The 25420-nt window shown below is 55.1% G+C and overlaps 8 protein-coding genes across 8 annotated transcripts; 5 read left to right on the top strand and 3 right to left on the bottom strand.

Moving 5' to 3' along the window:
• Positions 1 to 88: 88 nt before the first annotated feature.
• Positions 89 to 1771, top strand: BROUX77_005349 (uncharacterized protein; the record flags this gene model as incomplete). Its single annotated transcript, XM_073750213.1, has 1 exon — positions 89 to 1771. The coding sequence occupies one exon, from the start codon at positions 89 to 91 to the stop codon at positions 1769 to 1771; it is 1683 nt and encodes a 560-aa protein (XP_073604235.1).
• Positions 1772 to 2182: 411 nt separating this feature from the next.
• Positions 2183 to 5686, top strand: BROUX77_005348 (uncharacterized protein; the record flags this gene model as incomplete). The annotated part of the gene is made up of 1 exon (XM_073750212.1): positions 2183 to 5686. One exon carries the CDS (start codon positions 2183 to 2185, stop codon positions 5684 to 5686), a length of 3504 nt encoding a protein of 1167 aa, XP_073604234.1.
• A 1011-nt stretch (positions 5687 to 6697) lies between these two features.
• BROUX77_005347 (uncharacterized protein) lies at positions 6698 to 7861 on the top strand (the record flags this gene model as incomplete). Its single annotated transcript, XM_073750211.1, has 1 exon — positions 6698 to 7861. The coding sequence occupies one exon, from the start codon at positions 6698 to 6700 to the stop codon at positions 7859 to 7861; it is 1164 nt and encodes a 387-aa protein (XP_073604233.1).
• A 365-nt stretch (positions 7862 to 8226) lies between these two features.
• On the top strand, positions 8227 to 11694 carry BROUX77_005346 (uncharacterized protein; the record flags this gene model as incomplete). The annotated part of the gene is made up of 1 exon (XM_073750209.1): positions 8227 to 11694. One exon carries the CDS (start codon positions 8227 to 8229, stop codon positions 11692 to 11694), a length of 3468 nt encoding a protein of 1155 aa, XP_073604232.1.
• A 571-nt stretch (positions 11695 to 12265) lies between these two features.
• On the bottom strand, positions 12266 to 14726 carry BROUX77_005345 (uncharacterized protein; the record flags this gene model as incomplete). Its single annotated transcript, XM_073750208.1, has 3 exons — positions 12266 to 14135; positions 14393 to 14527; positions 14593 to 14726. The coding sequence occupies 3 exons, from the start codon at positions 14724 to 14726 to the stop codon at positions 12266 to 12268; spliced, it is 2139 nt and encodes a 712-aa protein (XP_073604231.1).
• Positions 14727 to 17736: 3010 nt separating this feature from the next.
• BROUX77_005344 (uncharacterized protein) lies at positions 17737 to 19326 on the top strand (the record flags this gene model as incomplete). Its single annotated transcript, XM_073750207.1, has 2 exons — positions 17737 to 18740; positions 18804 to 19326. The coding sequence occupies 2 exons, from the start codon at positions 17737 to 17739 to the stop codon at positions 19324 to 19326; spliced, it is 1527 nt and encodes a 508-aa protein (XP_073604230.1).
• A 482-nt stretch (positions 19327 to 19808) lies between these two features.
• Positions 19809 to 21444, bottom strand: BROUX77_005343 (uncharacterized protein; the record flags this gene model as incomplete). Its single annotated transcript, XM_073750206.1, has 3 exons — positions 19809 to 21122; positions 21189 to 21259; positions 21348 to 21444. 3 exons carry the CDS (start codon positions 21442 to 21444, stop codon positions 19809 to 19811), a joined length of 1482 nt encoding a protein of 493 aa, XP_073604229.1.
• Positions 21445 to 23015: 1571 nt separating this feature from the next.
• Positions 23016 to 24164, bottom strand: BROUX77_005342 (uncharacterized protein; the record flags this gene model as incomplete). Its single annotated transcript, XM_073750205.1, has 3 exons — positions 23016 to 23581; positions 23643 to 23937; positions 24009 to 24164. The coding sequence occupies 3 exons, from the start codon at positions 24162 to 24164 to the stop codon at positions 23016 to 23018; spliced, it is 1017 nt and encodes a 338-aa protein (XP_073604228.1).
• Between the last annotated feature and the right edge of the window lie 1256 nt (positions 24165 to 25420).

The raw sequence follows: 25420 nt of genomic DNA, 5'->3' as shown, positions 1-25420 counted from the left end.
CTTCGACATTTTGACCAAGCTAACAGCTACCATTATTGCAAACTACTTTACTTTATTTTCGCCCCCGACAGGTCCTGTCATCCCTAAGATGATCGCGTCCGTCCAAGCGCCCGCGCCCGCCGCGCCCGCGTCCGCGCCTCCGTCATTGACGTACGCGCAGGCCACCTCGCCCGCCAGCGACCCCTCCCCCGTGCCCACCACTGTCCCCTCCTCCGCGTCGTTCTCGCCGAACCTCGCCGGCCAGGCCCCTCAGGGGCTCCCCTCTTCCGTCGCGCGCGTCGCGACAGGCGCAAAACGCGTCAGGAGCGAAGACGCGCCCCTCCCCCAAGAGGCTCACTACGCTCCCATCTCGCTCCCGGTCGGTCGCTTCCAGGCCCTGGCCGACAAGATCCGCACCAAGCAGGATGCGGAAGCGGCCGCGAGAGATCGCTTGGCCAGCATTTTCTTGACAATGGCCGACAACTGCCTGGCCTCCATGGCCCCCCACGCGGAGGCCTTCGCGTCTACCCGCCAGATCGTTAACGACCTGGCCTCAATCCTGGAGAACGGCCTGGTGGCCGTGATGACAGGTTCACCCCTCGCGCCCCCCACGGGCGCTGCCACAAACACCTCTCTCCCCCCGGCCGCACAGCCCGTGCCACCCGCCCCTAACACGGCCCCGGCCCCGGCCCCGGCTCCACCAAAGGCCCAGCCTGCACACCACCCCTCTGCTGCTGCTCCTGCAGCGCCCACCGAGTCCTCGGACAAGGAATCCTGGAGCACAGTCGCCCGCAAGGGCAAAAAAGCATCCAAGGCCACCCAACCCGCCGCCCCCTCGACCGGAGCCCCAAAGGCCAAACAGGGCAACCCCAGCTCAGCCCCCAAGACCGCCCCCACCGACAACCGCCTTTTCGTGGTTGTGCCAACCGACTCCCCCCTCCGGAAGCTTTCGCCGGCCTACATCGTAACGAAGGCCAACGCGGGCATCCCCCGCGGCGAGGGCGCAGGCACCGCCACCGCCACCAAGACGGGCTTTGCCCTGACAGCCGTCCGTGACGTCGGCAAATTCCTCAGCCACGCTGAGCGCATCCGCGCCAACCTGACTGCGGAGAAGGTTCACAAGAGGGATGCTTGGTCCAAGTACATCGTACACGGACTGCCCACCTCGATCACGGTCGAGGACCCCAAGACCCCCGGCGCCGTGATGCTCCACCGGGTCACCCTAGACGATGTCCGTCAGGATATCGAACAGGCCTTTGGTGTCGTCTCCGCCAGCGCCACGCTGTCAAAGTACGTTGGCAAGGCAGGCGTGCCCACCTTCCGCGCCCACATCGCCTTCCACGAAGGCCTGGTGTCCCCGTCCGCGGTTCCCCGCCGCGTAGCGACACTTGGAGAGCTGCACATGGTCTCCGCAGACAACACCCTGGAGCGCTTCCCGTTCTGCACACGCTGCCGGGTCCGCCACTTTGACCGCAAATGCCCGGCCGATACCGAGACGCAGTCGTCCACCCCGGCTGCCGCCGCCCAGGGAGACAAGGCCCCGTCCCCAGCGTCCTCCCAGGCGCCTTCCACGGCCGTCACCTCGGCCCCCCCGGCCCGGCCGTCGTCACAGACGAAGAGCCCTTCAAGCTCCCAGGCTTCCCCCTCCCCTGCCTCCTCGGCACCCAGCCAGCCATCGACCGCCCCATCACAGGCCGCCCAGCTGCAACCCTCCCCCCTGCCCACCTCCAGCGAGTCCCCTGAAACACGGGATTCAATGCAGGTAGACGACAATGACGAGGAACTTCTGTAAATGTTAGGACACCCTAACGACACAGTATTGCAAATGATTTCTGCGAATGTGCAAAGGTCCTGGACCTGTGCACAGTCGTTGCTACACAAGGCGCATGAAGACCAGGTGGATGTGGTCTGCCTCCAAGAGGCCCCGTCTAGCGCAGACCCGGGGAACAGAACGTTCCCTAGGCACCCCTCCTATCAGGTAATAGTCCCGGAGGGTAACTGGCGCTCGAATCCCCGAGTCGCCACATACATTTCGACAAAAAGACACGGGCTTCGCTTCCAAAAGGCCTACATGAGGGAAGAACACCAGGATGTCATCATTGTGGAGGTCCTAATCGGGGGGCACACGTACAGCATCGTAAACCTTTACAATGCCGGGACAGGTTCGGCTAGGACAGGGGAGGCGCTTCGTCTTCTGACCAGCATGCAGCCAGGGCCGCGGTCTGTGGTAGTGGGCGACTTCAACCTCCACCACAGTGCCTGGGACCCCCGATGCGCCACGGACGACAACGACGCCGAGCTCCTACTGGCCTGGATGGAAGAGCGTGCCCTTCTGCTGGGCAACGCGGATGGGGAGCCAACCCACGAGTCAGGGAGTGTCATAGACCTTACCATAATGTCGTCGCCTCTTTTTGTCACCGGGGCGAGCGTGGAGCTACGGGACGATCTGACATGCGGAAGTGACCACTTCCCGCTCTTGGTGTCCATCCCGCTGCCAGGGCACACAGTGGTCCCGAGCCCCGCGGGGCGCTTCCTCATGGATAAGCTTGACAAAAAGAAGTTCGACGCGGCATGCAAGGCCGGCGCGGCTCGCCTGGACGACCTTGTGAGAGAGTACCGGAGGTCAGACGGCCAGATCCCGGAGAAAAAGCACATTGACGACTTCGCGAGACTTCTACAGGATGTGATCCTGGACGCCCTGGTCGCATCAACGCCCAAGTCTCTGGGCAAGGCCAAGAGCTTCCCATGGTGGAACAAGGAGTGCAGCGTCGCGCGTGCGGAGCAAAGCGCAGCGCGGAACAGGGTGGAAAAGGCAACGACACAGGCCGCAGCACAAGAGGCCAGGACCGAACGCCGCGAAGCCAAGAAGCGCCTCAGGCGCGCACTCAGGAGCGCGGCTCGGGCTTTCTACGCCGACTTGCTGGCGAAGGTCACTGATACCCGAGACCTCTTCCGTATCGTGAAATGGAGGACGAAAGCTCCGCACCGCCACTCCCCAGCACTATCGCCGGCGGACGGAGCGGAGGCCACGGTACAAGACACCACGGAAAAGATCGCTCTCCTTCGCAGCGTGCACATGCCTTCCGCCCGGCCAGGGGACATCGAATCCCCCGCCCTGCAGGTGGAACCGAGGACCTGGGGCTCCAGGACGGAAGCCCCGCCGACACGCGCCCGAATCACCAGAGACGAGGTGGAAGCTGCTCTTTGGAGGCCGCGCAACACTGCCCCCGGCCCGGACGGCCTCTCGAACAACGTCCTGAAACTGGCCTGGCCCTCCCTCAAGCGGCAGGTCACCCATTTGTTCAACGCAAGCTTCTTCTGGGGCCACCACCCTGCCTCCTTCAAAGAGGCTAAGGTGATCGCCCTGCCAAAGCCCAACAAGAAGGATCGCTCGTCGCCACGGGCCTACCGGCTCATCTCGCTGCTCCCGACCCTGGCCAAGTGCCTGGAAAGGATAGTCGCCCGCCGTCTCTCGTGCTGGGCGCTGGAGGCAGGTCACATCCAAGACAACTACGCCGGTGCGGTTCCGGGGCGCAGCGCCGAGGACATGTGCCTACGCCTGGCGCACTCTCTCGAGCGCACAGCCGACCTCAGGGGTGAGTCTTCGGTCCTCACCTTTGATATCAAGGGGGCCTTCGACGCCGTGCATCCGAACCGCATGGTCAAACGACTGGCGGACCTGGGGTGCCCGGCTGGAACATGTCGATGGGTGTCCTCGTTCCTGGCGGGCAGGCGGGCTTCCCTAACCTTAGACGGCGTCTCCGACGCTCTCCAGCCAACAGGTGGCAGCCTCCCACAGGGCTCGCCCATCTCCCCAATCTTGTTCATGCTGTTCATGTCGCCGCTGTTCAAGATGCCACTCCCCTGCACTCTCCGTGGGTACGCTGACGATGGTTGCCTAGTCAACTCAGACTCGTCCCTCGAAGGCAACTGCTCGGTTCTCTCCCGCTCTCTGGAGCTCGTTGACAGCTGGTGCACGGACAACGGCATGGCGCTCGACCTGACGAAGTCCGAACTTCTGCACGTGACGCGCAAGCGTCATGGACAAAACCCAAGCCTGCGACTCCCCGACGGCTCTACGCTGGAGGCGGTCAGCCCTCGCGAGACCCTGCGCTGGCTCGGCGTGCGCTGGTCACGTAACCTCTCCTTCGTGCCACACATCCGAGACGTGGCACAGAGGACGGCACCGGCCATTCGCGGCATCCAGATTCTGTCCGGGTGCTGGAAAGGCGCCCCGATCAAGGGTGCCCTCACGGCGGTCCGCGCATGCGTGGTTGCCAAGCTGTCTTACGCTGCGGCCACATGGTGGCGCCCAACCCCGCCCGACGCCCCGCTGAGCCGCGGGTTACTGGGGGCCTCAAGCCTCCTCGACCGCACCGTCCGCAGAGGCCTCCGCGCCGCCCTGCCGCTATATTGCACCACACCCTGTGCAATATACAACCTCGCATCGGGCTTCCCTCCCATGCGCTATGCGCTGGACAACCTCCTTGGGTCGGCTGCTCTCAGAGTCGCGCTGGCCCCGCCAAACCACCCCCTCGGCTCCATAAGGCCAATGTGGGGCATACTGGGCGAGCTCAGGAGTATGCTCCCATACGAGCTGTCCACGAGCTTCCCGCCGCCATGCAAGGGCAAGCTACCTTCGACCCGGGCCCCGATCCGGGGTGACAAAGAGGCTGCCGCTGCAGCACACCTCGCTCTGGTCCGCTCCTCCCCCCCCTCAGACCTGTGGCTATACACAGACGGCTCGAAGCTGAGTCCGAACAGGGTTGGCGCCGGCTGGGTAATTATCCAGGGGGGACAGGTCCTGCTCTCGGGAAACCGCCCGGTCCCTTTCCGCGCCGAGGTGCACGACGCCGAAGTGCTGGCCATTGCCGAGGCCATAACCGCCGTCGACCTGCGGGACAAACCGCGGTGCCGCAAAGTCTGGATCTGTTCAGACAACATGGCAGCGGTGAGTAGACTCACGTCCCGGGACGTCAAGCCCGGAACCTCCGAGGAACACCTTCGGAGAGCCCAAACAATTTGCGCGGACTGGTTACGTCCCGACGCCAACCATCCGCGGCCAAGACCGTGGCCAGATGGAGCCATTAAGGTGGAAGCGATCTGGGTTCCAGGCCACTCCGATGTCGTGGGCAACGAGCTCGCCGACAGACAAGCCAGGTGGGGTGCAGACATAATCACCACAAGGACTGGCATGTCACTCTCCTGGGCACGCAGTGAATTCCGCGCCCGGGTCACTACCGCATTTCGCGCCTGGTGGGAGGCAGAGGGTCGCAACTCCAGACCTCACCTGCGCCGCCCGGTGCAGGCCCCGAAGAAGGCTTGGACAAGTCTCCTTGACGAGACCGATCGCAACCTCGCCCGCGCGGTGCTGACAGCTTTGTCAGGACACGGCGACTTTGCGGCCTATCACCGCCGTTTCGAGCACGAGGACGCCGTGCCCTCCTGTCCCCTCTGCGGAGCCGACACGAGCCCGGAGCACATCTGGGTTTGCCACCACAACCCACAGCGGGTGTCCAGCAGCTTCTTTCAGAAGTTGATCGGTACCAAGCGCGGAGCCTGCTGGCTGGCCGCCAAAGCAGCCAAAGCCCCCACGGCCCTGTTGGCTCACCGCCGCATGAGGCCGGACACGCGGGCGCAAGACGCGGCCCCTCCCGCACTCCCTCTGCCACCTGGAGACGGCGTACCCTCGGGGTCTCCCCCTTAGCGCGTTTGCGCTGCCATCACCTCCTTTTTCCTACTTGTTTCTCTCTTTATTTGTACTTCCCTTTGTTGTTTCCTTTGTTTTTGTTTTTATGTTTGGTCTGCATCAGCGGCGAGGCCAGGACTCTGGGCCAGGTTTGGGGCCACACAAGCAAAGGACAGCCTCTGGGCTGGGCGGGTGGACACACTTTAGTCATTACACTTTGTGCGGGGGGTTTCTGTATGCATGGTTTGGATTTTAGGTTTCTGTTTCTGTATGTAATTTCTGGTACTACTTGTAGTCCCCTGTCGTATGCCGAGAATACCTCGCGAGTAGACAGGTAAATAAAGAATCAATCAATCAGTCTGCTCCCCCTTAGTCAAGCCACTGAGCGCCGAACCAGTAGTATGGTGGGTGACCACATGCGAATCCTCGGTGTTGTATGTTTTTTTGCAAATTTTCTCCACTCAATTTCATGGTTACACAAAGACCAACATTATCACCATGTCAATCAACAGCAAGTCCGATATGGTCTAACGGTTAGGATACCTCGTTTTCACCGTGGGGGTCGGGGTTCGATTCCCCGTATCGGAGATCATTGGTCTCGAAGCCCAGTTCTTTGCCACCTTGCCCGGGGCAGCTGAGCGTCCGGGGCCCTACTTTTTGGTCAACCGCGCTACCAACCCTCTGGCGTGAATACGCCGCCAACCCCCCCCTTTTTTGTTTTTCTTATTTTGCACAAATATTTTTATCACTACATCGGCGGTGAGGCCAGGACTCTGGGTCTTGTTTGGGGCCACGCGGACGAAGGACAGCCTCTGCGCTGGGCAGGTGGGAGACCTCCTGTCATTATACTTTGGATTGTGGGGTTTCTGTATGCATGGTTTTAGGTTTTGGTTTTTGCTTCTGTTATGTATTTTTCCTGGTACTAGAAATAGTCCCCTGTCGTATGTCGAGAATCCCTCGCGAGTAGACAGGTTAATAAAGACTTTCAATTCAATTCAGGACTCTGGGCATACTTCCCTTTCAATCACAATGGCAAACAAAAGCCAAACGGACAAATCGGCCCAGCCTGCGAATGGCGTCAAGAAACGCGCCGGCAAGGCTGAGGTCAAAAAGTCATACGCCAACGCGCTCAAGCAGCAATGGGCGCGTCAAACCCGGGCCGAGAGCCCCATCCTCGTGGAGGATATGGACTGGTCCGAAGACCTCGTCCTAGACTCCATCCTGGCCGACACCCCCACCTCCACGTCGGCCTTCCTCAACGACCTTGAGGAACAAGATAAGAAGCAGGAGGAAGAGGAGGCTTCGCGCCGCCTGGCCAACAAGGCCTGCATCACCGAATTCTGCCAAGGATTCGACAGCCTGGTCACAAAAACCCGAGAATCGGCCAACCCGGACCAAATCGCCAGCTTCCTGGAGCAGATCTCTGTACTGGTGATGGCCAACGCTAGTAAAATCCTGCGCCCGGCACGCACTACCCGCGGTCTCTCCGACAGCCGCTGGGCCGGCCCGGCCTCACAAGAGCAAAACGCAGCCCCCGCTGCAACCGAGCCTGCTTCCCAACCGAAGAGCAACAAAAAGACGCCCTCCGCTGACATCCAGGCGCCCTCCCCCTCTGCCCCGACCGCCTCTGTGGTCGTGGTCCCCGACGCGGAGGAGTGGACCGAGGTCGGCCCCAAAAAGGGCAAGAAGAAGGGCAGTAAGAAGAAAGCCCAAGCCAAACAACAGCCAGCCCCCACCGAGACCGGCAACAACAAGAAGAAGAACAACAAGAACAGCAAGGCCAAGAGCAAGCCTCCCACGATGGACGCCCGAGTCTTCGTGCGCCTTCAGGAGTCTTCAAACCTCCGCGCCATCCACCCTCTCTCCCTGGTGGAACAGATTAACAGACTCCTGCCCGACAACTGCGGAGTCAGTGAGGTCAAGCATGTCCGCTCCGGGCTGGCCCTCACTCCTGTCTCGGGCAAGGACTCGATCGTCCAGGCCTCCAGCACGCTATCCCAGCTGTTCGGAGATGCCAAGATCGAATCGGCCGCCAATTGGGTCTCAGTGATTGTCGCTGACGTGCCCAAGAAAGTCAAGTCTCTCACGTCCAGTGAAGGAAAATACTCGGACGTTGAGGTCGAACTAACCGACGACCTCTATAAGACTCATGCCAGAGAGGCTTTCGGCGCCAACCCCACCACGGTAAACTAGAGAGAGGTTTCCGAAGGGTCAAACACGGGCACCCTGAAGCTTTGCTTCCTTGAGGAGCACATTGCCGCAAGGACGAAGACGATAGTCTTCATGGACAACCGCCACAAAATACGGTTCCCAACCCCCATACGGCTATGAAAGTCTCTCAGGGGACTGGGTGCCAGATCAAAATTGCACACCTTAACACCCATAGATCTAGCACCGTGCACGCAGCCTGCCTTCAAATAGCTGCAACGCAGAAGATCGACATCGTCTGCATTCAGGAGCCGTGGATCTCCTCTGATCTCCTCAGACAAAAGACGCAGAGACACCCTGCATGTACCACTTTCGCCCCATTGCAGAAGTGGACCGCCCGCCCCCGAGTGATGACCTACGTCCGTACGGACATTCTCGCGCACTCGACCGACTATTTCGGCGCCTACACCGACATCCTGTGCATTCAGGTTCGACTACGGGACCGACCTCTAGACATCGTCAATGTATACAACAGTGGCACAGGCAGCCATCAAACCAACGAAGCTGCCGAACCGCTAATCAATGCCACGCTGTCCCCGACATACTTGGTAGTCGGAGATTTCAACTTACACCACCCCAGATGGGATGCCAGGGTGCTCCAGTCGACCCGTAATGCCGACATGCTTGCAGACTGGCTCTTGGACTCGAACTCGGTCCTCCTTGCGGACCCCAACATCCCCACCCATGATGCAGGAGGAGTGCTGGATCTTTCCATCATCTCCCACAACATCCCATCAACGTTCCACGCCCAGGCAATACTCGACGAAGCCCTCACATGCGGCAACAATCACTCCGCCGTGGTGGTCACAATCAGTCGATGCGAAGTCGCACGCAGACGGCCTACGAACAAAGTTAATATGAAATCCCTAGACCAGAAAGGATTCGAACGAGAGTGCAGCTCCCTTGCCGCGCACCTCCAGGCAACTTACCCAAATCTTTCTGCCCTACCTACTGAACAAAAACATCTAGAGCTTGACAACCTGGCGGCCCAACTGCAACAGGGCATCTCCGACGTCTTGACAAAATCCACAACTAAGTCCTCTAATAAAGGCCGCGGCAACCCCTGGTGGAACTCCTCGTGCAAGGAGGCCGCGATACAACACCGCAAAGTGAGAAAGCGCTGGAAAAAACGAAGAGAAGATCCAGTCCGCCGTAACGCTTTAAAACGTGCAAAAAAACGCCTGAGGAAGGCGGCCCGTAACGCCAAAAGGAAGTTCTTTAAGTCTCTCATCGCCGAGCTTAAGGATGCCAAGGACCTCTTCCGAGCAGTTAAGTGGGCGCACAAACCGCTGCCACTAACAAGCCCACCGCTCAAGGCACCCGACGGGCGCGAAATCACAGCTCCGACTGACAAAACTCAGCTCCTCCGTGACACTCACGTGCCGGAGCAGGCTGTCAGCGATGACCACCCCCTGCCCTTTGTCCGCGCGACAGACCCCCTGGACAGCTTCACAGAGAAAGAGATTAGGGACGCGATGTGGAAACCAAAAAACACCGCCCCTAGGGTCGACAACATCCCGAATGCAGCGCTCAAACTCACGTGGCCGTCCCTCAAAGACATCTACGTGAAGTTCTTTCACGGCTGCATCCGCTGGGGCCACCATCCCGCATCATTCAAGCACTCCGCGATGGTGGTCCTCCCGAAACCCGGAGACAGGGACATGTCTAGCCCGCGCTCCTATCGACTTATTTCTCTGCTACCCACACTAGGCAAAGCACTAGAGCGTCTCATCGCCAAAAGACTCTCATATGTTGCTGTGGAAAGAAGCATCATCCCTCCGCGCTACACAAGCGCACTGCCCAAAAGATCGGTTACCGACCTCATCCTCTCCCTGTATGACGAGCTTGAGGAAGCCAAGAACCAAGGCCGATCGACATCTATATTTACCTTCGACATCAAGGGAGCCTTTGACTCCGTCACACCCAACCGCATGGTGAACCGGCTTATCTCACAAGGATGGCCCGCTTCAATATGCCGCTGGACAGCCTCCTTTTTGTCAGGTCGCACCTCCACTATCTCCTTGGATGGGTTCCACGACCAACCAACCCCTCTCGGTGGAAGCCTGCCCCAAGGCTCACCAATCTCACCCATACTCTTTCTCCTCTTCATGGCCCCGCTATACGAAAGAGTCCCCACGGCATTAGGCTATGCAGACGATGGGTGTCTCGTAGCCAAATCCTTAACACTCAGAGAGAATGCTGCTCTCCTCAAGATGGACCTCGAGGTGGCTCAGTCCTGGTGCTCCGGAAACGGGCTCTCCTTAGACTGGGCTAAATCCGGGTATATTCACATTACCCACAAGCGAAACATGGGGAACCCCGAGGTCATCCTCCCCAATGGACAATCCCTCGCTCCAGTCGGCGTCAACGAACCCCTACGCTGGCTAGGCGTCCTCCTCCACAGAAAGCAGTCTCCGCGCCCCCAGGTCGCTCTGGCCGTGAGGAAAGCCCAAAAGGCTATCAGTGGAATCAGGATGCTCTCCGGAGTCTACAAAGGGGCACCAACAGAGTTCCTGACACATGCAGTGCGTGCGTGTGTCATACCAATTCTAACGTTTGCTGCGGTCGCATGGTGGCCTTTACGGACGCGCAGGCGGCAGATTGTGCATCTAGAGTCTCAACTGGGAAAGACATTACGGGCAGCCCTCCGGGCGGCCCTCCCGGTGTACTGCACGACCTCGACCGCCCTGCTCCATCACGCAGCCAAAATCCCCACGATGGAACTCATCCTAGACGACCTCCATCACCGAGAAGCCATCCGGCTAGCAACCCTTGACCCCAATCACATGATAGTCCGGGACAAGAGAGACGCGCGAGTTAACGCACTCCGCAGGCTTCTACCAAAATCAATCCCACAGGCCAGCTACCTGTATGACAAAACAGCTATATCACCATACCCTGGATCTCTGCCCTTCGCCGACAAGGAGGAGGAGGTGCAGAGACACGCCGAACGGCGGAGCAGGTGTCCTGACGACATATGGGCGTACTCGGACGGTTCCATGCTGGCTTCTGGTTTCACCGGAGCAGGCTGGGTCGTAGGGTACCCGGAGGACACGCTCGCAGGGTCCATACCAACGGGTAAATGGAATGAAGTCGCAGATGCCGAAGCCATCGCAGCCCTTCACGCACTTGAGTGTGCTGAAGTGGAATACGCGGGTCAAAGCAAAACTCTACACCGCTGCCTGGACAACAGGAGTGTTGTCGACCGCATCCTCAACCCAACAACAAAGATCGGAACGTCCCAAAACCAGATCGATAGCGTCAAATCAAAGCTTCGCAATTGGCACACCCACAGGCCCGGCTGTACCGCCTACGTACACTGGGTTCCTGGTCACATGGGGGTGCAGGGAAACGAAGCGGCTGACGAACGCGCAAAAGGAGGCGCTGCCAGGGACCACGCAGAGACAGAGTTTATGTCGCTTGCCCGGGCCCAGCGGTGGCGCAAAACATGGCTCCAGGAAGGCTCTGACAAGTGGTGGAACACCCAGAAGAAGCCCTCCCACTTGACACACCAGTTAGATGCACCCAAACTCTGGAAGCACGAGTATAAAAGCTTCGGACGACAGACGGTTGGTCGGGTGCTGAGCGCGAGATCCGCTCATGGGGACTTCGCCCAGTACCACCGCCGCTTTGCTCACGAAGACGCCGAACTACTCTGCCCAGACTGCAACGAGGAGAAGTCTGCCTTTCACGCATGGACCTGCGCCCATGTCGCTAGACCTTTCCAAGAAAGATTCATTCAGAAGCTGATCGTCTCCGAGAAGGGCTTCCGCGCTCTCGCAAAGAAGTTGACGCCCAGCGCCACGCAGGCTGAATAAACCCACACCACCTTCTCACATATTTCCTTTGTTTGCGGCGCCATCTTTCGAAGATATGGTTTTTCGTTTTTTGTTTTGCTTCTGTTCTGTCTTTTCTTTTGCTACCATGTGCTTTACTGCGTTCGTTTCTGTATACTTTCCGTTTTTTTTTTTTTTTTTTTTTTCTTTTGTTACTGGTTTCCTTGTACCACACATGCAGAATTCCACCCACTAGATGTCCTACGCTCGCGCGGGGGTTGAAAAGCCCCGATTTCTAGGGCTTTCTCATGACTAGCAGATCTGCTGGGATCTGTGTCCGTCTCACGGCGGGCCGTGTAATGATTTTCATGTAGCTTAGTCACGTAAAATAAAGTCAAGTCAAATTAACAACAATCCTCACGAGTAAACAGGTAAATGAAGACAACCAAATCACATTGAGTGAACAGTTACCTGAATAAAGCCTTCCCTCTTCAAGTCAAGTTATATACAAGTTCGTGACGATATCAACCTAGTTTCTTTCAGTCATCGTGCTGGTACTAGTGCCTTTTGAGATATCTTCGTTTAGTAATAACTCTTGTCCGACTCGGAGTGCCTAGCTGCTGCTGGACGGCGATGTCCCCAGCTGCTGCTGCTGCATTGCTTGCACAAGCATCATGAGCTGATCGATCTTGGCCGTCAAGTCCACAACCTTGGCCTCTAGTGCCGCATTTGACTGAGCTCCGTGTACAGTTACATCCGCCTGTAGCGAACCAAGTGTTCGGGAAGTCGGGGCCTGTGCATCAGAGGAACTTGGGCGGCCCAAGTGAGCAGGCGGCTTGTTTTTAACAGACAGACCACGGGTCGGAGCAGGGCCTTTTAGCCCAGAAAGCGCGAGGTTGCTGCCATCGCCAAACAGTGCCTCATAAAGTTTGATGAGCCCGACAACCGGCCAGTGGGTGACCTTGAGTAGGACGATGCGCGCGGCACGGAAGCGCGTGTCACTCTTTAGAAACAGGCGGATGGGGCGGAAGATAACGAGGGCAATGAGATTAAAGGGGGGCATGAAATGGGTCAAGCGATTAGAGGTGGAAGCCTCAAGCACGTAGACGCTGTAGACATACAGGTACTCTTCGTTGGCATGGGTGATGATGCGCGAAAAGCTGTTAGACAGCATACCAGTCAACGAGCCCATGAGCAGGAAGTTACTGAGAATGACAAAGGTGAACATGAGGGGTGGGCCAAACACCGGGTCAATCTTGTCCATGGCGTCAAAACCAACACCACTATTACCGAAGAAGATCTTGGTCAGCATCATGGTCATGTGGGGAAGGCTGTAGACCTCACGCGCAATTAGCGAGAAGGTGGTCAAGAAGCCAAGATAGACGATTACAACCAGCACCATGAATTTGCAGAAGTCGCGGGCCATCTCGCGGATGCACGGAATCAACGATCCCCAGTACGGGCTCAGACTGAGGATGGAGCAAATACGGGGTACCATGAACAGAGCTTCTATCGCAAGGATGTCAAAAGAGAACTCGATAATATGATCATCCTGGTAATACAATCCGATAGAGCGCACGCCAATAAATACAAGTGCAATGAAGATCATGACCATGTCAAACATATTCCAGACATCAGACGTGTAGAATATTGAGCCAGCGTCGATCCAGGCACTGACTTCGTCGTAAAAAAAGGACGCAATCCAGACATACAGGAGCACCTCTTTGCCGCTGACACTGGTGGGGTTGCGCTCCATCATAACTGCATAGTATAAGCACAGGAAGGTAAAGAAGAAGAAAACTTCCCAAGCTTTGGCATACTTGGGCACGCGGAGGCGCGAGAACGGGTCGCTCTGCGCGGGGTTGTAGAAGCGCGGCTTCTTGGTGGCGTTGACAGCAAGACTGTCCCAGAAGACGATATCGCCGTTCCAGATGCCGTTGATGAGCTTCTGGACTATGCTGTGGCTGAGAAACCTCTTTGAGTTGGATATGGCCGCAATCTCCAGCGCATTAAGCCCACGGAACGGGCCTGTAGGGTCCTGAAGTGAGCCAGCGTCGTCTTCTTCCATGTTGCTAGAGCTCATGGTTAGGCGCGACAGCGCGCCTACAAGCTCGTAGCGCTTAGAGCTGCTACCCGGGCGGGCGCCAGCGCCGCCTGTGCGGCGGGAGGACACCGAGCCGTAGTACTGGTTCGGGGAGAGCAGCGGCGACACTTCGTTGGCTTCTTCATCATGAGCGCCCGGGGTGATGTGTAAAGTCTGGCTAACAACTTGAGTCTCGTCAAAGTCATTGTCACCCCCTGCGTGGTGGTCGTCTTGGTAATGCACCTGATCCTCTTCATCAATCTCGTGCAGACAAAAGTCAACAGTCTCTTTTACCGAGAGCCGAGCCAGGAAGCGCCATGCAACAATTTCGCAAGCATAACCACGGGAGAGGCTGACTCCGCGGTCCTCGTCCTGGGCGTCATAGTGCCACTTGAGGGCTCTGAGGCAAGAAATATTAGCGATGGTGCGGTTGACCCGACTGACGGCGTGAAGGATTTTTTTCTGTGACAAGGGATACGTGGGCAAGGCCTGGGTTGGCGGGTTGTCTCGTTGGGGTATAGTTTTGACGAGGGGGGAAGAGGGACAGGCCAATCGAGATTATGGTCTCTGGGCAAAACAAAGCGGCTGGGGAAGTGAGGGGAACGTTGAGCCCCTTCAAAATCCACGATGAGAAAAAGAGAGATATGGCTGTCTTACAAAAGAGCGTTGACGATGCAACGGTTATGGCAAGTCACAGTCAAGTGCTCAACCAAAGACTGAACACAATCGCCAGCCACAGTAGTACGCAGCTGCTCGAAAGACGAGGGCACATGAATAGACTCGATGAAGTATCTGAGGAAAATAAGAGTCAATCAGCTAGTTATCAGACACACGGAGAAGTTGAAGATATGGCTTACCGTGAGAGCTTCCTGATAACCACATGGAAAGTGTCATCGTCATCGATGTTGGGCAGCTCGCCAGGAGAGCTAGGCACCGGTGGCGGCTCCGGCGAGGCCTGGCGAGGCCGGCGCATCTTGACTTTGATAGGCATAGCGAAGGTAGGAAAACCAGGTGTTTCGCAAAGTCAAGCAGATGGAGAGCGAATAACAGCAGAGGTATGTTAATATAACCTCGCCAACAGATCAGCCAAAAGGAATTCTCAAGACAAGCAAGAAACTTTGCTGCAGAAAAGGAGTAGGGGAGCAGCGAGTTTTTTTCTTTTGACGCCCGAGAAAGTCTCCTTCAGTCCAAGAGAGACTCGAGATGTGATGAAGAAAAATAAAAAGAGCAACTGCTACACACCTAGACTCGAGTTTTTGGGGTTTGCCAGGAAAGGAACCATCGCGTCAAGGGGGAAGGAGCGAACCACTCGCTCTTGCCTGTTTCCTCCGAGAGTGTCTTCGCTAGTGTCACTCCTGCCTTTTTTTTCTGTGCTACATGGCAATACCAAGAAAAAGAAAATCCAAACATACACCGATGTCGTGCGAGAAATACTTGCCGAATGTTCTTGTGGTACGAGAGATGGTTCAAAGCAGAATATATATTCGCTGCGATGATATTACTGTAGATTGTTTGCACTGCGGTGGAGCTCAAAGATGAACGGACTCCCGCATCAGAGGTTCAGGGGACAGAGCAATGGCTGCACTCATCCTGCCACTGCGGCCTTTTCTGGCCCAGTCGTTTCGGAGTTATGACGTACGAGGAAAACAGGACAAAGGCCAGCGTCTAATTTGCACAAAAGTACATACATACAAGCAAGCACTGACATCTGGTGTGGCTGGGAAGCGGTATATGCACCTGTCAGCTCGACGGCCAATGCTTTGTGGTCGACCCGAGCCCACGGTGCATGCATTTGTTAGGGTCCGGACCCTAGGTTACAGATGTGGCAATATTCAATTTAAGGTTCACCTGGAATGTTTGGACACAGCAGCAAGTGTGGCCCACAAAGAGACGACAGAAAACATGAAACAGCCCCTGGGCCAAGGGAAACGTAAGCCTTTGAGCTTCTCCCTTGCTGATTGTGACAGTGTTTCCATCTCCGGTTACCGAGAAGAAGAGAGAGACAGACGAGAGAAAAAGACGCAGACACGCATTATGGCAGAGATATAAATGTGTACATGTGGTATGAGGTGCGGCCGATTTTCAACGTTGCAGGGTCGATGCCACACAGAGATGAAGCGGAAAGCACCGCGTTTTGGCAAGGAGGTGAGACTGAAGGCTAAAGGTGAGGGTGGTGAAGCTCATGCTGTCTATTTAGGCTCAGCTTATGAGGAGCTGGAGCACGAGATTGATTGCCTTACCAAGCTGTTGGATGGGGACGGAACTGGAAGGGAAATTAAAGACACCAACTATTGCTTGTGTGATTTTACAGGGGCCCATAGTTGCAAATAAGCTCATTCGCATCTGGGAAGCGAGAAGGGTAAACTACTAGTTGCGAAACTGCAATCCGTGCACACGCCGCCTACGCCTACGGCATCTCTCTTAGACAAAGATTGATTGTTTAGACGCTGGCGTTGAAGCCAGAAGAGGAGGATGCAATATCGAACTCGCTCTGAAACAGCGCAGAGTTGGAAAGACGAGTTGTGGTCTTGGCACTGTGCTAGAGACGGAAAGTTGTATGTGGATAACAGTGTGGGCGGGTATGTGGGCACGGCTCATATAGGGGGACGGGGACTGTGTGTAAGAGGTGCGAGCATTGACATGAGATATGGGATTGTCGCGGTGATCCTACCGTGACTTGCAGATCTGGGGCGCGAGAGAAGAAAAAAGAGGAAGCTCAAGAGATGAGATCAGGACTGAGGCTGAGAGAAATCGGCGAATGGTCCGTGGATGGGCTTGGCTTACAAGCCCAACACTTGGAGCCAGCTGGCTCCAGCTGTCTGGCCACGCGGCTATCTGATGGCCACGCGAGGACCCCTTGGACGGTATCTTGAAGGATGATCAGAACAGGGCAAAAATAGTAGGCGGTGAATCCTTTGGCCTGTTCTCAAACGCGCCTTGTCCGCCCGTGGCCAAAGAAGAGGAGGGTTTTCAAGCCGGGAATCGGCGCTGGAAAGAGAGAGAGAGCAACAGAGGAGAGGGGATAGATAGCTTCGATGCACCACGAGAGAGGCACAAGTACTAGAGGCATTACAAATGGTAGAGATCGGCGGAGCAGTGGGCAAACTAACTTGCCGAATGGGAAAGAGAAGGATTGGCGTATGCATGAGAAATCGTCACGGAGAACAATACAGAGAAGAAGAAGACGCCTGTTCCACATGTGACACAAAGCCGCCACTGACGAGCCAGACGTTTGGGATGGGCGGCAGGAAGATGAATGGGGAGAGTGAGCAAGACGATGGTTAAGCAGAGCGGCGGGTTGACGATGTTGGTGGCGGCAATCGAATCTTGAGATCCTAGAGTCATGGACCAAGATCGAGAAAGAAGAGACTGCGATGACCAGCGAGAAAAGAGACAACCAGGTGATCACGGCAAGTATCAGACCAGTTCCATGTATCTAAGTACCTTGTTAAGCGGGTGTGTTCGAGACTGTTCGCTGGGGACTGAGCGCAGGCCCTGCGTCGCTCTGCGGATCGTCCCCCCCCCCGGCCGTCTCACGTCCTGGGGAGGTCTTGACCTACTTTTGTCCTCGCGTGCTGCTGTTCTCGTTTTAGGTCTTTTTTTCCCTCTCTCTTCTTTCGTTGATGTGCTGTGCTTTGAAACCTGCATTAATCAAGTTAGCAAGCGTGCTATTCTGGCTTCACAGGATCGAGTCCTGCTGCCGCTCTTTCTGCTTCTTATCCCGGGGCTGTGCCCGCTTTCTTGCACCGTAGCTTTATTTCTTCGCATTTCCTTCTTTTTCTCTTCTTGCTCTACCATTTTTTGCATACCTCACAGCATTTTCTCTCCTTTCACTTCTTGCTGGCGGCTTTCTTGTTGCTTAAACCTGTTTAATTCTTGATTTCTTTTCTCTTTTATTTTTGTTTAGCTGATTGCCTTTGTCCAAGTCTCTTGTTCTATTGTAGCACAATCACCGTCTTCGACTGTCTGGCAGCTTGCCATCTGATTCCCCTCAGCCAACTATGCATTCGTCAATACTCCTGTTCGTAGCTGCGCTGGCTCACACCTCCGCCTCAGCTCTACCACGTCGCCATGCCACCATTACCAACAAGCCGAGCCTAAACCCCGAGCCATGGCCGACGACTGCGCCAAACCCCGAGGTACACGCCGGCCTCTTGCACAAGCGTTTTAACGTAGTCTGCGGCTACATCAATGGCGATCCGTTAATGCCCGCTACTTGCAATCCGGGATCTCACTGCGCTGTCGACAAGGCCCTGGGCGCTGTCGGTTGCTGCCCCGACGAGGGCCCTTGTGATACTGGAATCTTCATTGGATGTGTTGACATGACCGGGCCACCACCGGCAGAGGTCAACCCACTTGTGTACACATGTGGTGCTGGCCAGGTCTGCTACCGTAACAACTACGAAGGCGGGTACTCGCAGTTTGGATGTGGCACGCCTGGCAGCCAACCGGCAACTGTGCTCATGAACGTAGCTGGCCGACCGAAGCCAGATATCCAAGAGGTCAACATCAAGGCCAACCCTACCCAGGATGGTGAGGTTGGTGCTGGTGCACCGACACCTGCGCCTGGGCCGACCGGCGAGGCTAGCAGCAGCAGTACTACGAAAACGTCGCAACCTCCTTCCAGCACCCCCAGTCGGACCACCTCTTCCTCATCATCAAAGACTTCTGATCCTGCCACCACATCTTCGCCTGTAACCCCGCCTTCTTCTGCTTCCCGTGCAGAAAAGTCTTATCCTAGTTCTACTACGACTACTACTACCACCAACTCTACATCGTCTTCCTCTAGCATAGAGGAGGCATATGGAATGGTTTCCACCGCCTCTGCCGAGTCCAGCGAGACACCTACCCCCAGCAAAGAGAACCACGCCGACGTGGGCGCCGTAGTCGGCAGCACGCTCAGCGGTGTGGCAGCTTTCCTGGCTCTCGGTGCTGTGGGCTTCTACTACTACCGCAAGAATCAGCGTAACCAGCCGTCACCGCCGCCCAACGAAAAGTCCATGTCGTAAGTACTCTTATATTTTTGTATTTCTTCTTGTCATGTTTGCCACTCTAACACCGTTTTCAGTCCTAACTCTTCACATGGTTCATTTTCGTCTCATTCGCCCACGTCCATGACTGAGCCCATGTTCCTCGTCACGGCTGATTTCCCGCTACCGCCCGTTGGTGCTGCCGTAAGCACCAACCACAAAATGAAGCCCGAGAAGCACGAAATAGGACGTGCGCACAGCATCGGGCAAGCACATGCAATGGAGTACAACTACAACACCGGAAACGTGAACCCGACTGTGACCACCACAGCCACCGCTACCGCCGCAACTACAACCAACACCAAATCTGCCAAAGATAATACCATGAGCTACGCGTCATCGACCTACAGCCGGTACCTCCAACCTGGTGCTCTGCCATCACCGACGTCACCGTACTCAGACAACGGGCTGGACTTGGCCCGTGAAGTCGACGACTTCCAGAACTCATACATTGCAGCACTTGGCGATATTCGCGAAGAGACCGAGTCCAACTACTCGCGCACAAGTATGCCGCCGCCTGTGCCGCCAATGCCACAGAAGCCCAACTCGGCGTGGTTGTAGTTTAGGAGAGGCAGTAGAAGGGCGGTCTGTTTGAATATTCCAGGTTCTGTTTTCTATTAGTTTTGTTTTGCATTGTAGAGGCGCATGATATCCCCACCCACCACTTTGAGCATTCACTATTTACTTTTTTCATGTATTCTTTCCATTTGTCCTATTTAAAGCTTGAAGCCCGTGTGAACATGTGAGCTCGATATCATATATGCATGTAGTTAGTTGATTAATAGAATTGGAGGCTTCATGCTAGCAAGATGAGAGGCATTGCATTGTTGTAACACAGTATGAAGCACAGTGGGGGCTGAATGACATGTGATTGGCTTGTATTTTTAGAAAAAGGAGCATGTACTACAGACTAGTTACACACAGGGGAATCAGAAGAAGACAAAAGAAAAGAAAAGAACAAAATAAAACTGCACCCTGAGAGTGTGAAAAGAGAACAAAGAAGAGAAGGAAAAAAAAAAAGAGAGACGAGACCCAAAAATGGCTTAAATTAGCAGCATTGCGATCATTGTTCCAAACAGAGACGCCGCCGCCATGCACGGTCCGTGCGCCGAGAGGCCGGCTGCAGCGCTGTCTTCCGTTGCACGCTTAACAGCCGCAGGGGCAGGAGTCGCCGTAGCCGGTGTGGAGGTCGAGGTGGCCTGATCCGGCACGGGAGTCGGGACCTGCGACCCCGTCACAGATGTGCTGCTACTAACACTGTCGGTCGGCTCGTTGGTCCATGGCTCGTCGCGGACAATCTGTAGCTGGTCGCCCTTGAACGGTGGCGCAGTGGCATCAATGAGTAGGCCCTGCACAGTCTCGAGTGCGCTCATCTGTTGGCCCAGGCCGACAATGCCGTCGTTGCCGCCGACGTACCAGCGCATGCCGCACTCGGAGACGCTGGTGCCGGCGGTGCAGGTCTTGACAGCGGCTAGGGCGCTAGTGCTCAGGAGAGTCTCCACCTGAGACTTGAGCGCAGGCAGCATGTGAGTGGACTGCCACATGAAGCGCGATAGGTAGCCCTTGAAGCTCTTCATGTCCGTGTTACATGTGCCGACGGTCTCGCATGCACTTTCGTACATGACGTTGGTGGCGTTGGCCTCCGGGTAGAAGAATCGCTTAGATGTGGCCGTCAGAATGCCCTGGGCACGGTCGGCCCACACCTGCTCGCCAGTCAGGTTGGCTAGCACAGCGGCACCATACATGTAGATTGCGTTAGAGTAAGAAAAGCTGACAGGGTTGGTGTCACTGCAGTTAGCAGCAGCATGGGCACCGTCGTAGACAATGTAGTCGGCACCAATCATGTTAACGCCGGCAGTCCAATCCCAAATCTGCACGGCCCAATCGAGGTACTTCTTTTCACCAGTGGCGCGCGCAAGACGAGCGGCCAGCTGAAAGAACCCACCATTGCTGACAGAGTTCTTGTAGTTGAGTCCGTTGGGGTTGCTGGCGTAGATTTGCCACAAGAGACCACCGCCGCAGGCGGTCGAGTTCCAGCGCGATTCAAGTGAGCTAAAGATGTTTTTGCCCAGCTGCAGCCATGACGGGACGTCTTCGCGGGGCTGCGGGAAGTTGCGCTCAGCAGCCGCCATGACAGCAAAGCCCCAGAAACCCAGATCATCGTTGCCCTCCTCGGAGGCGTGCTCAGCCGGCATAAAGTCGAAGTTGGTGCCGGTGTTGACGGGTGCTAGTAAGGCTTCGATGGCAAGATCGTTGTATGTGCTGTCGTTGGTGTAGTAGTAGTAATCAATCATGGCGCCCCACATGGCACCGGCTTCCCACCAGTAGTACGGGTCGGGGAGATCGCCAATAAGAATCTGGAAAGGCGTTAGGACGGGGGTTTGATACGTAGGTGTTCAACAACGGCGCAAGCAAGTACTTACGGCAGAGTTGTTGGGCTGGTAGTAGCTCATGACGCCCTGGGCCAATGTGCGAGCAACGCCTTTAACATTCTCTAGAATCGGAGGAGGTACGGGTTAGCATGGGGATGAGGTCCTGGTTACGTCATGGAACAGACGAGGCTTTCGAGACGGGCTACCTACCAACATTGTCGACGATCAGACTGTTGGGCGGCAGCGCAGCGGCCAGCACTGCGGTGGACTTGACGACTTTTCTGACAGACATGTAGAATTCGGACATGGCGATCAGGAAAGAGGGGAAGAGATAGAGGAGAGAGCAAGCTTCCGGAACTTGAAGGATAGTAGGAGGAAGGGGAACAGGCTGAAACCAGAGCCGTGATGTAAATAAAAGAGTGAATTTGAATGCAGAGATATGAATCAACGAATGAAGCAGCGCCGCTGACGTCGAGAACAGCAGAAACACAACAAAAAAAGAAGGAAAGAAGGATGGACAGAAAGAATGGGAACAATTGTTAAGACTCCCAAAGAAAGGACGCTCACGGCGATTGATATAAACAAGAAGCAAACTGTGACGGCCCCACTGCGAAAACAAGAACTGGAAATAGAAAAAGGCAAGGCAAAAAAGGAACAAAGACCAGCCAGCTCAACATGGTGATCACTACTGCGGCTGTATACTTGAAGTACGACTCCTCCTTCTAAACGCCCCCATTGAGCTTGGCCTCCGTATACACACTCGATCCTCACCAGCACTGTAGATGATCCTCAACCAATCAACTACTGTCAGTTCACTACAGCCCCTAGGAAAAGGCCTGGAAAATCGCCTAGAAATCACTTCTACAGGGGTGCTTCCCAGCTCAAGACAGGTCCAGGCCTCTAGTAGGCGGCCGAAAAAAGGAGAGACCTTGTATGTGCAACATACTAGAACCATGGGGGAATCATGTTCCCCTTCCTTGGGGCCGTTTCAGAAGCTGCAGGGGCTAGCGCAGGGCACCCCGAACGAGGCAGGGCAGAGGCTAAAGAGAAGCATGCAGGACACAAGGAGAAGAAAAAAGGCGCTGGAAAAGAGGCAGCTGGCCAAAGGAGAGCGACTTCTTTGTGTCTGCTGTGCGAGGCCTCTGCAATGGTTCCCGTCTTAGCGACTCTCTACGATGTCGTGTATACACCAAGACAAGCAGCTGGCCCTCTGCTTTAGACTTCGGGTTATGGGCGACTGCTTGTAGGACAAGTGCAAGTCACCCGGAGGCTCTGCATTTAAGCACAGGTCATGGAAGTCAGAAAGTGTTGCGAGGCGCTCAGGGTTACCCGGTCACGTGGTCTCGGACACATAACCAACATAGGCCAAATGATTGGTGAACCCCTCCCCTCAATGTGACTCATGGAGTGGGTCTAACTGAACCTAGCTCGTACCTATATAAAGGGTACAAGCAGGTACTTAGAAGATGTGGACTTGGAAGTTTTTCTCCTCATCGCGATTTTGCTAGCTTCAGTTTATTTGCTTATAATATATACTTTCATTAACTTCTACAGAAAGTGTCTTGGATCTCTATCTAGGCGCTCGCGATACCTGTGCTTGTTTGTATGTATGCAGTTATCCTTGGCCCATGCGTCCCTATGTTCCCTCCAGCAGCTGAATTAAACACGGAAATTTTCCACGTTGCTTATTTGAAGCCCAGCCTTGCCATGACGGGGTGAAACCGCTTGAGCTAATTTGAAGCAGCTGTCAAATTATAGAGACATTACAAAAGTTACAAGTAGATTAAAAGAAGGTGAACGACATGTAGATGCAGATGTAGAGACGACTCTGCGTGACAGAGACACACATATAGCCATGTTCCCACCCATGGGCTAGGGTTACACTGTCTCCTCTGCCTTTCCGCCCTCCTCCTTGCTCCGTCTACCCACTCGGCTGCGTACTTTCATTGCCGCCGCCTTGATCTTAGGCTTACGGTGCTCCACGAAGAACATGACAAACACGCCCATCATCATGACCGCACTGCTCAGCGACATGCGCATGAACACCTGGCCTGCACTGGCCTGGAGCCCAATAACCTCACCAAAGTCAGTCAGTGTTTGCGCAATTTGACTGCTCGCCACCCACACCACCAACGTGCCATTGGCTAAGCACCCGGCCGCCACAGAACTGCAAACTACGGCTGCACGCAGCACCATGGCGCGTTTGTTGTCTGCTATGCCAGGCGCTAGGACTACCAGCGCACCCGAGAGCAGCATGCTGAAGCCTGTGGCGATAGAGCCCGTGATGTACAGCACAAATACGAGGAAGACAAACGACAACAGGTGGTTAAGCTGGCGCGTGATGCCGTTGGAAAAGCTGCTGCTGAAGCCAATATCTTCGAGTGACAGGTTAAGTGGCCCAACGGACAACTGCTGCCCAATTTCCTTGGCGAGACTGAAGCGGACTGAATGGTGTTGTATTAGCACATACTTGTGTCCAAAACACATGGAATAATGTTCACTCACAGTTGGCTTTTGACTCGGTACAGCCGCTCGTCTCCAGACCGTCGTCAGTGAAGTTGCCTTGGCATGCACTCACCAAGTGCAGCGAGTACCACTGGGCAATGCCTAGCTCCCCTGCCAGCTTGTCGACCAAATCGGAGCCGATCTCGCTAAGCTTGTCCTTGGCTTCGTCAGCAACATCAGATGCCGTGTCAGTGATTGTGTCTAGGAAATTTCCATCGTCGCTGTTTTCCTTGTCCTCGTCCGAGTCGGAAGAGTTGGATGGCACGAGGAAATAGCCGAGGCGTGAGGTGTTGATCTGTATACAGCGTCAGATATTAGTACGTCATTGACAATAGGTACCGGACTACATTTTTGGGAAATACGCACCCGGATGACAGCCATGTCTTCCAAAACACCCTTATTGGTACCAGCTAAAGCGCACATCATACTCATGATGAACGCCGCCATACATACAACCATAGGAAGCAAGTAGATGAGCTGCAGCTTGCCCTTGACATACTTGAACATTAGTCCTTGGAGCATGTTGATTTCGTGTTTAGATGGTGTCTGGCCTGTACGACTATGGGAGTCAGATATAGTAAAAGGATGACGGTGAAGACGAATATATATTGGTATAAAGACAAAAAAAGTGACAGCGTCAAGCCAGTTGACGGTTATGCTAAAAGTAATAATGATAAACACAAACGCTAAATGCAAAAGAGAAAATATGAGAAAGCAGTTGAACAGCACTGAAGACGACGAGAATCGAGGGAGTCTAGACTGGCTAGACCTCGTAGATATAAGTTACTGGACTTCAAGACTTTGTTTGTACACATGTAGGTTTTCTTTGTTTTGCTAGCAACTTTTAGTTGCTTCATAACCCGCTTTCACCGTTTCGTTAGTTAGCAAAGAAACAAATACAGGGCTCAGCTACTGGCTCGCCTGTCTGCTCCGCCAGTATCTTTGTCTCAAAACCGTCGCCTCTTGGCCCGTAAGAGGCTTCATATCATGTTTAACATGGCGGACTGAGCCCGCGCTTGCGTGCTTCCTGTGTATCAAAAACGGCCAAAGAAGGCCATTATCTCCTTCACTGGCGTTTGCGAAGCAAGGGACATATTAAGTTGGTTTTAGGGGAGCAGTGGTGGAAGAAGTTTGAAAAAAGTGGGCATGCTCAGCACGTGACTTCTGAGCACTGCTTGACCCTGCGACTTTCCTAGCATTGCTTGGCCTGTCACTGGCCCAGCACTGCTTCAGCCCGCTACGCTCATAGCACTGCTTAGCTCCCCATGCTGCTAGTATGCCTTTTCTCCAAGCTGCTTAAATATGTGGTTTAGGCCGAGAGTTGGTGAAAATGCGGGCCAAGGACAATGACTTACATATGTAGTTAAGGGTTATTTGATACAGGATTCTACACTGCTTGCAAGCGCTAATATTTAGCACCGGTGCACTATAGGCCAGGGGGTGGGGTCTTATTTTAGTTTATGGTTACACACTCATTAAATACGGCAGAGCGTCAAGTGGAACAACAATGCCGACTCAGAATCAGTTCTTTATTGACTCCTAAAACACATTCCGCCCTGCATCTCTTGTTCTTCTGCTTCTGTTGGTCGCCAGCCATTTACAGTTGAAACCAACAAAAGAGCTTGGCGCCCTGATCCCAAGGGACACAAAACAAGAAGTCCGCACCAATCAATAAAGCTTGTTCCAAATTTAGCGCGCGCTTGCAGAAAAGAAATGAGCCTCGCATGCGGACGGCGCCTATTCCTCATCGCTTAGGGGTTGATTTGATTGTCCACGAC

This window comes from Berkeleyomyces rouxiae (assembly GCF_048999995.1).
Source record: "Berkeleyomyces rouxiae strain 22BRR77 chromosome Unknown BrBRR77_ptg000005l, whole genome shotgun sequence".
In the NCBI taxonomy this organism is placed as follows: domain Eukaryota; kingdom Fungi; phylum Ascomycota; class Sordariomycetes; order Microascales; family Ceratocystidaceae; genus Berkeleyomyces; species Berkeleyomyces rouxiae.
The sequence above is the reverse complement of the archived record's forward strand: the minus strand, read 5'-3'. Positions and strand labels throughout refer to the sequence as shown.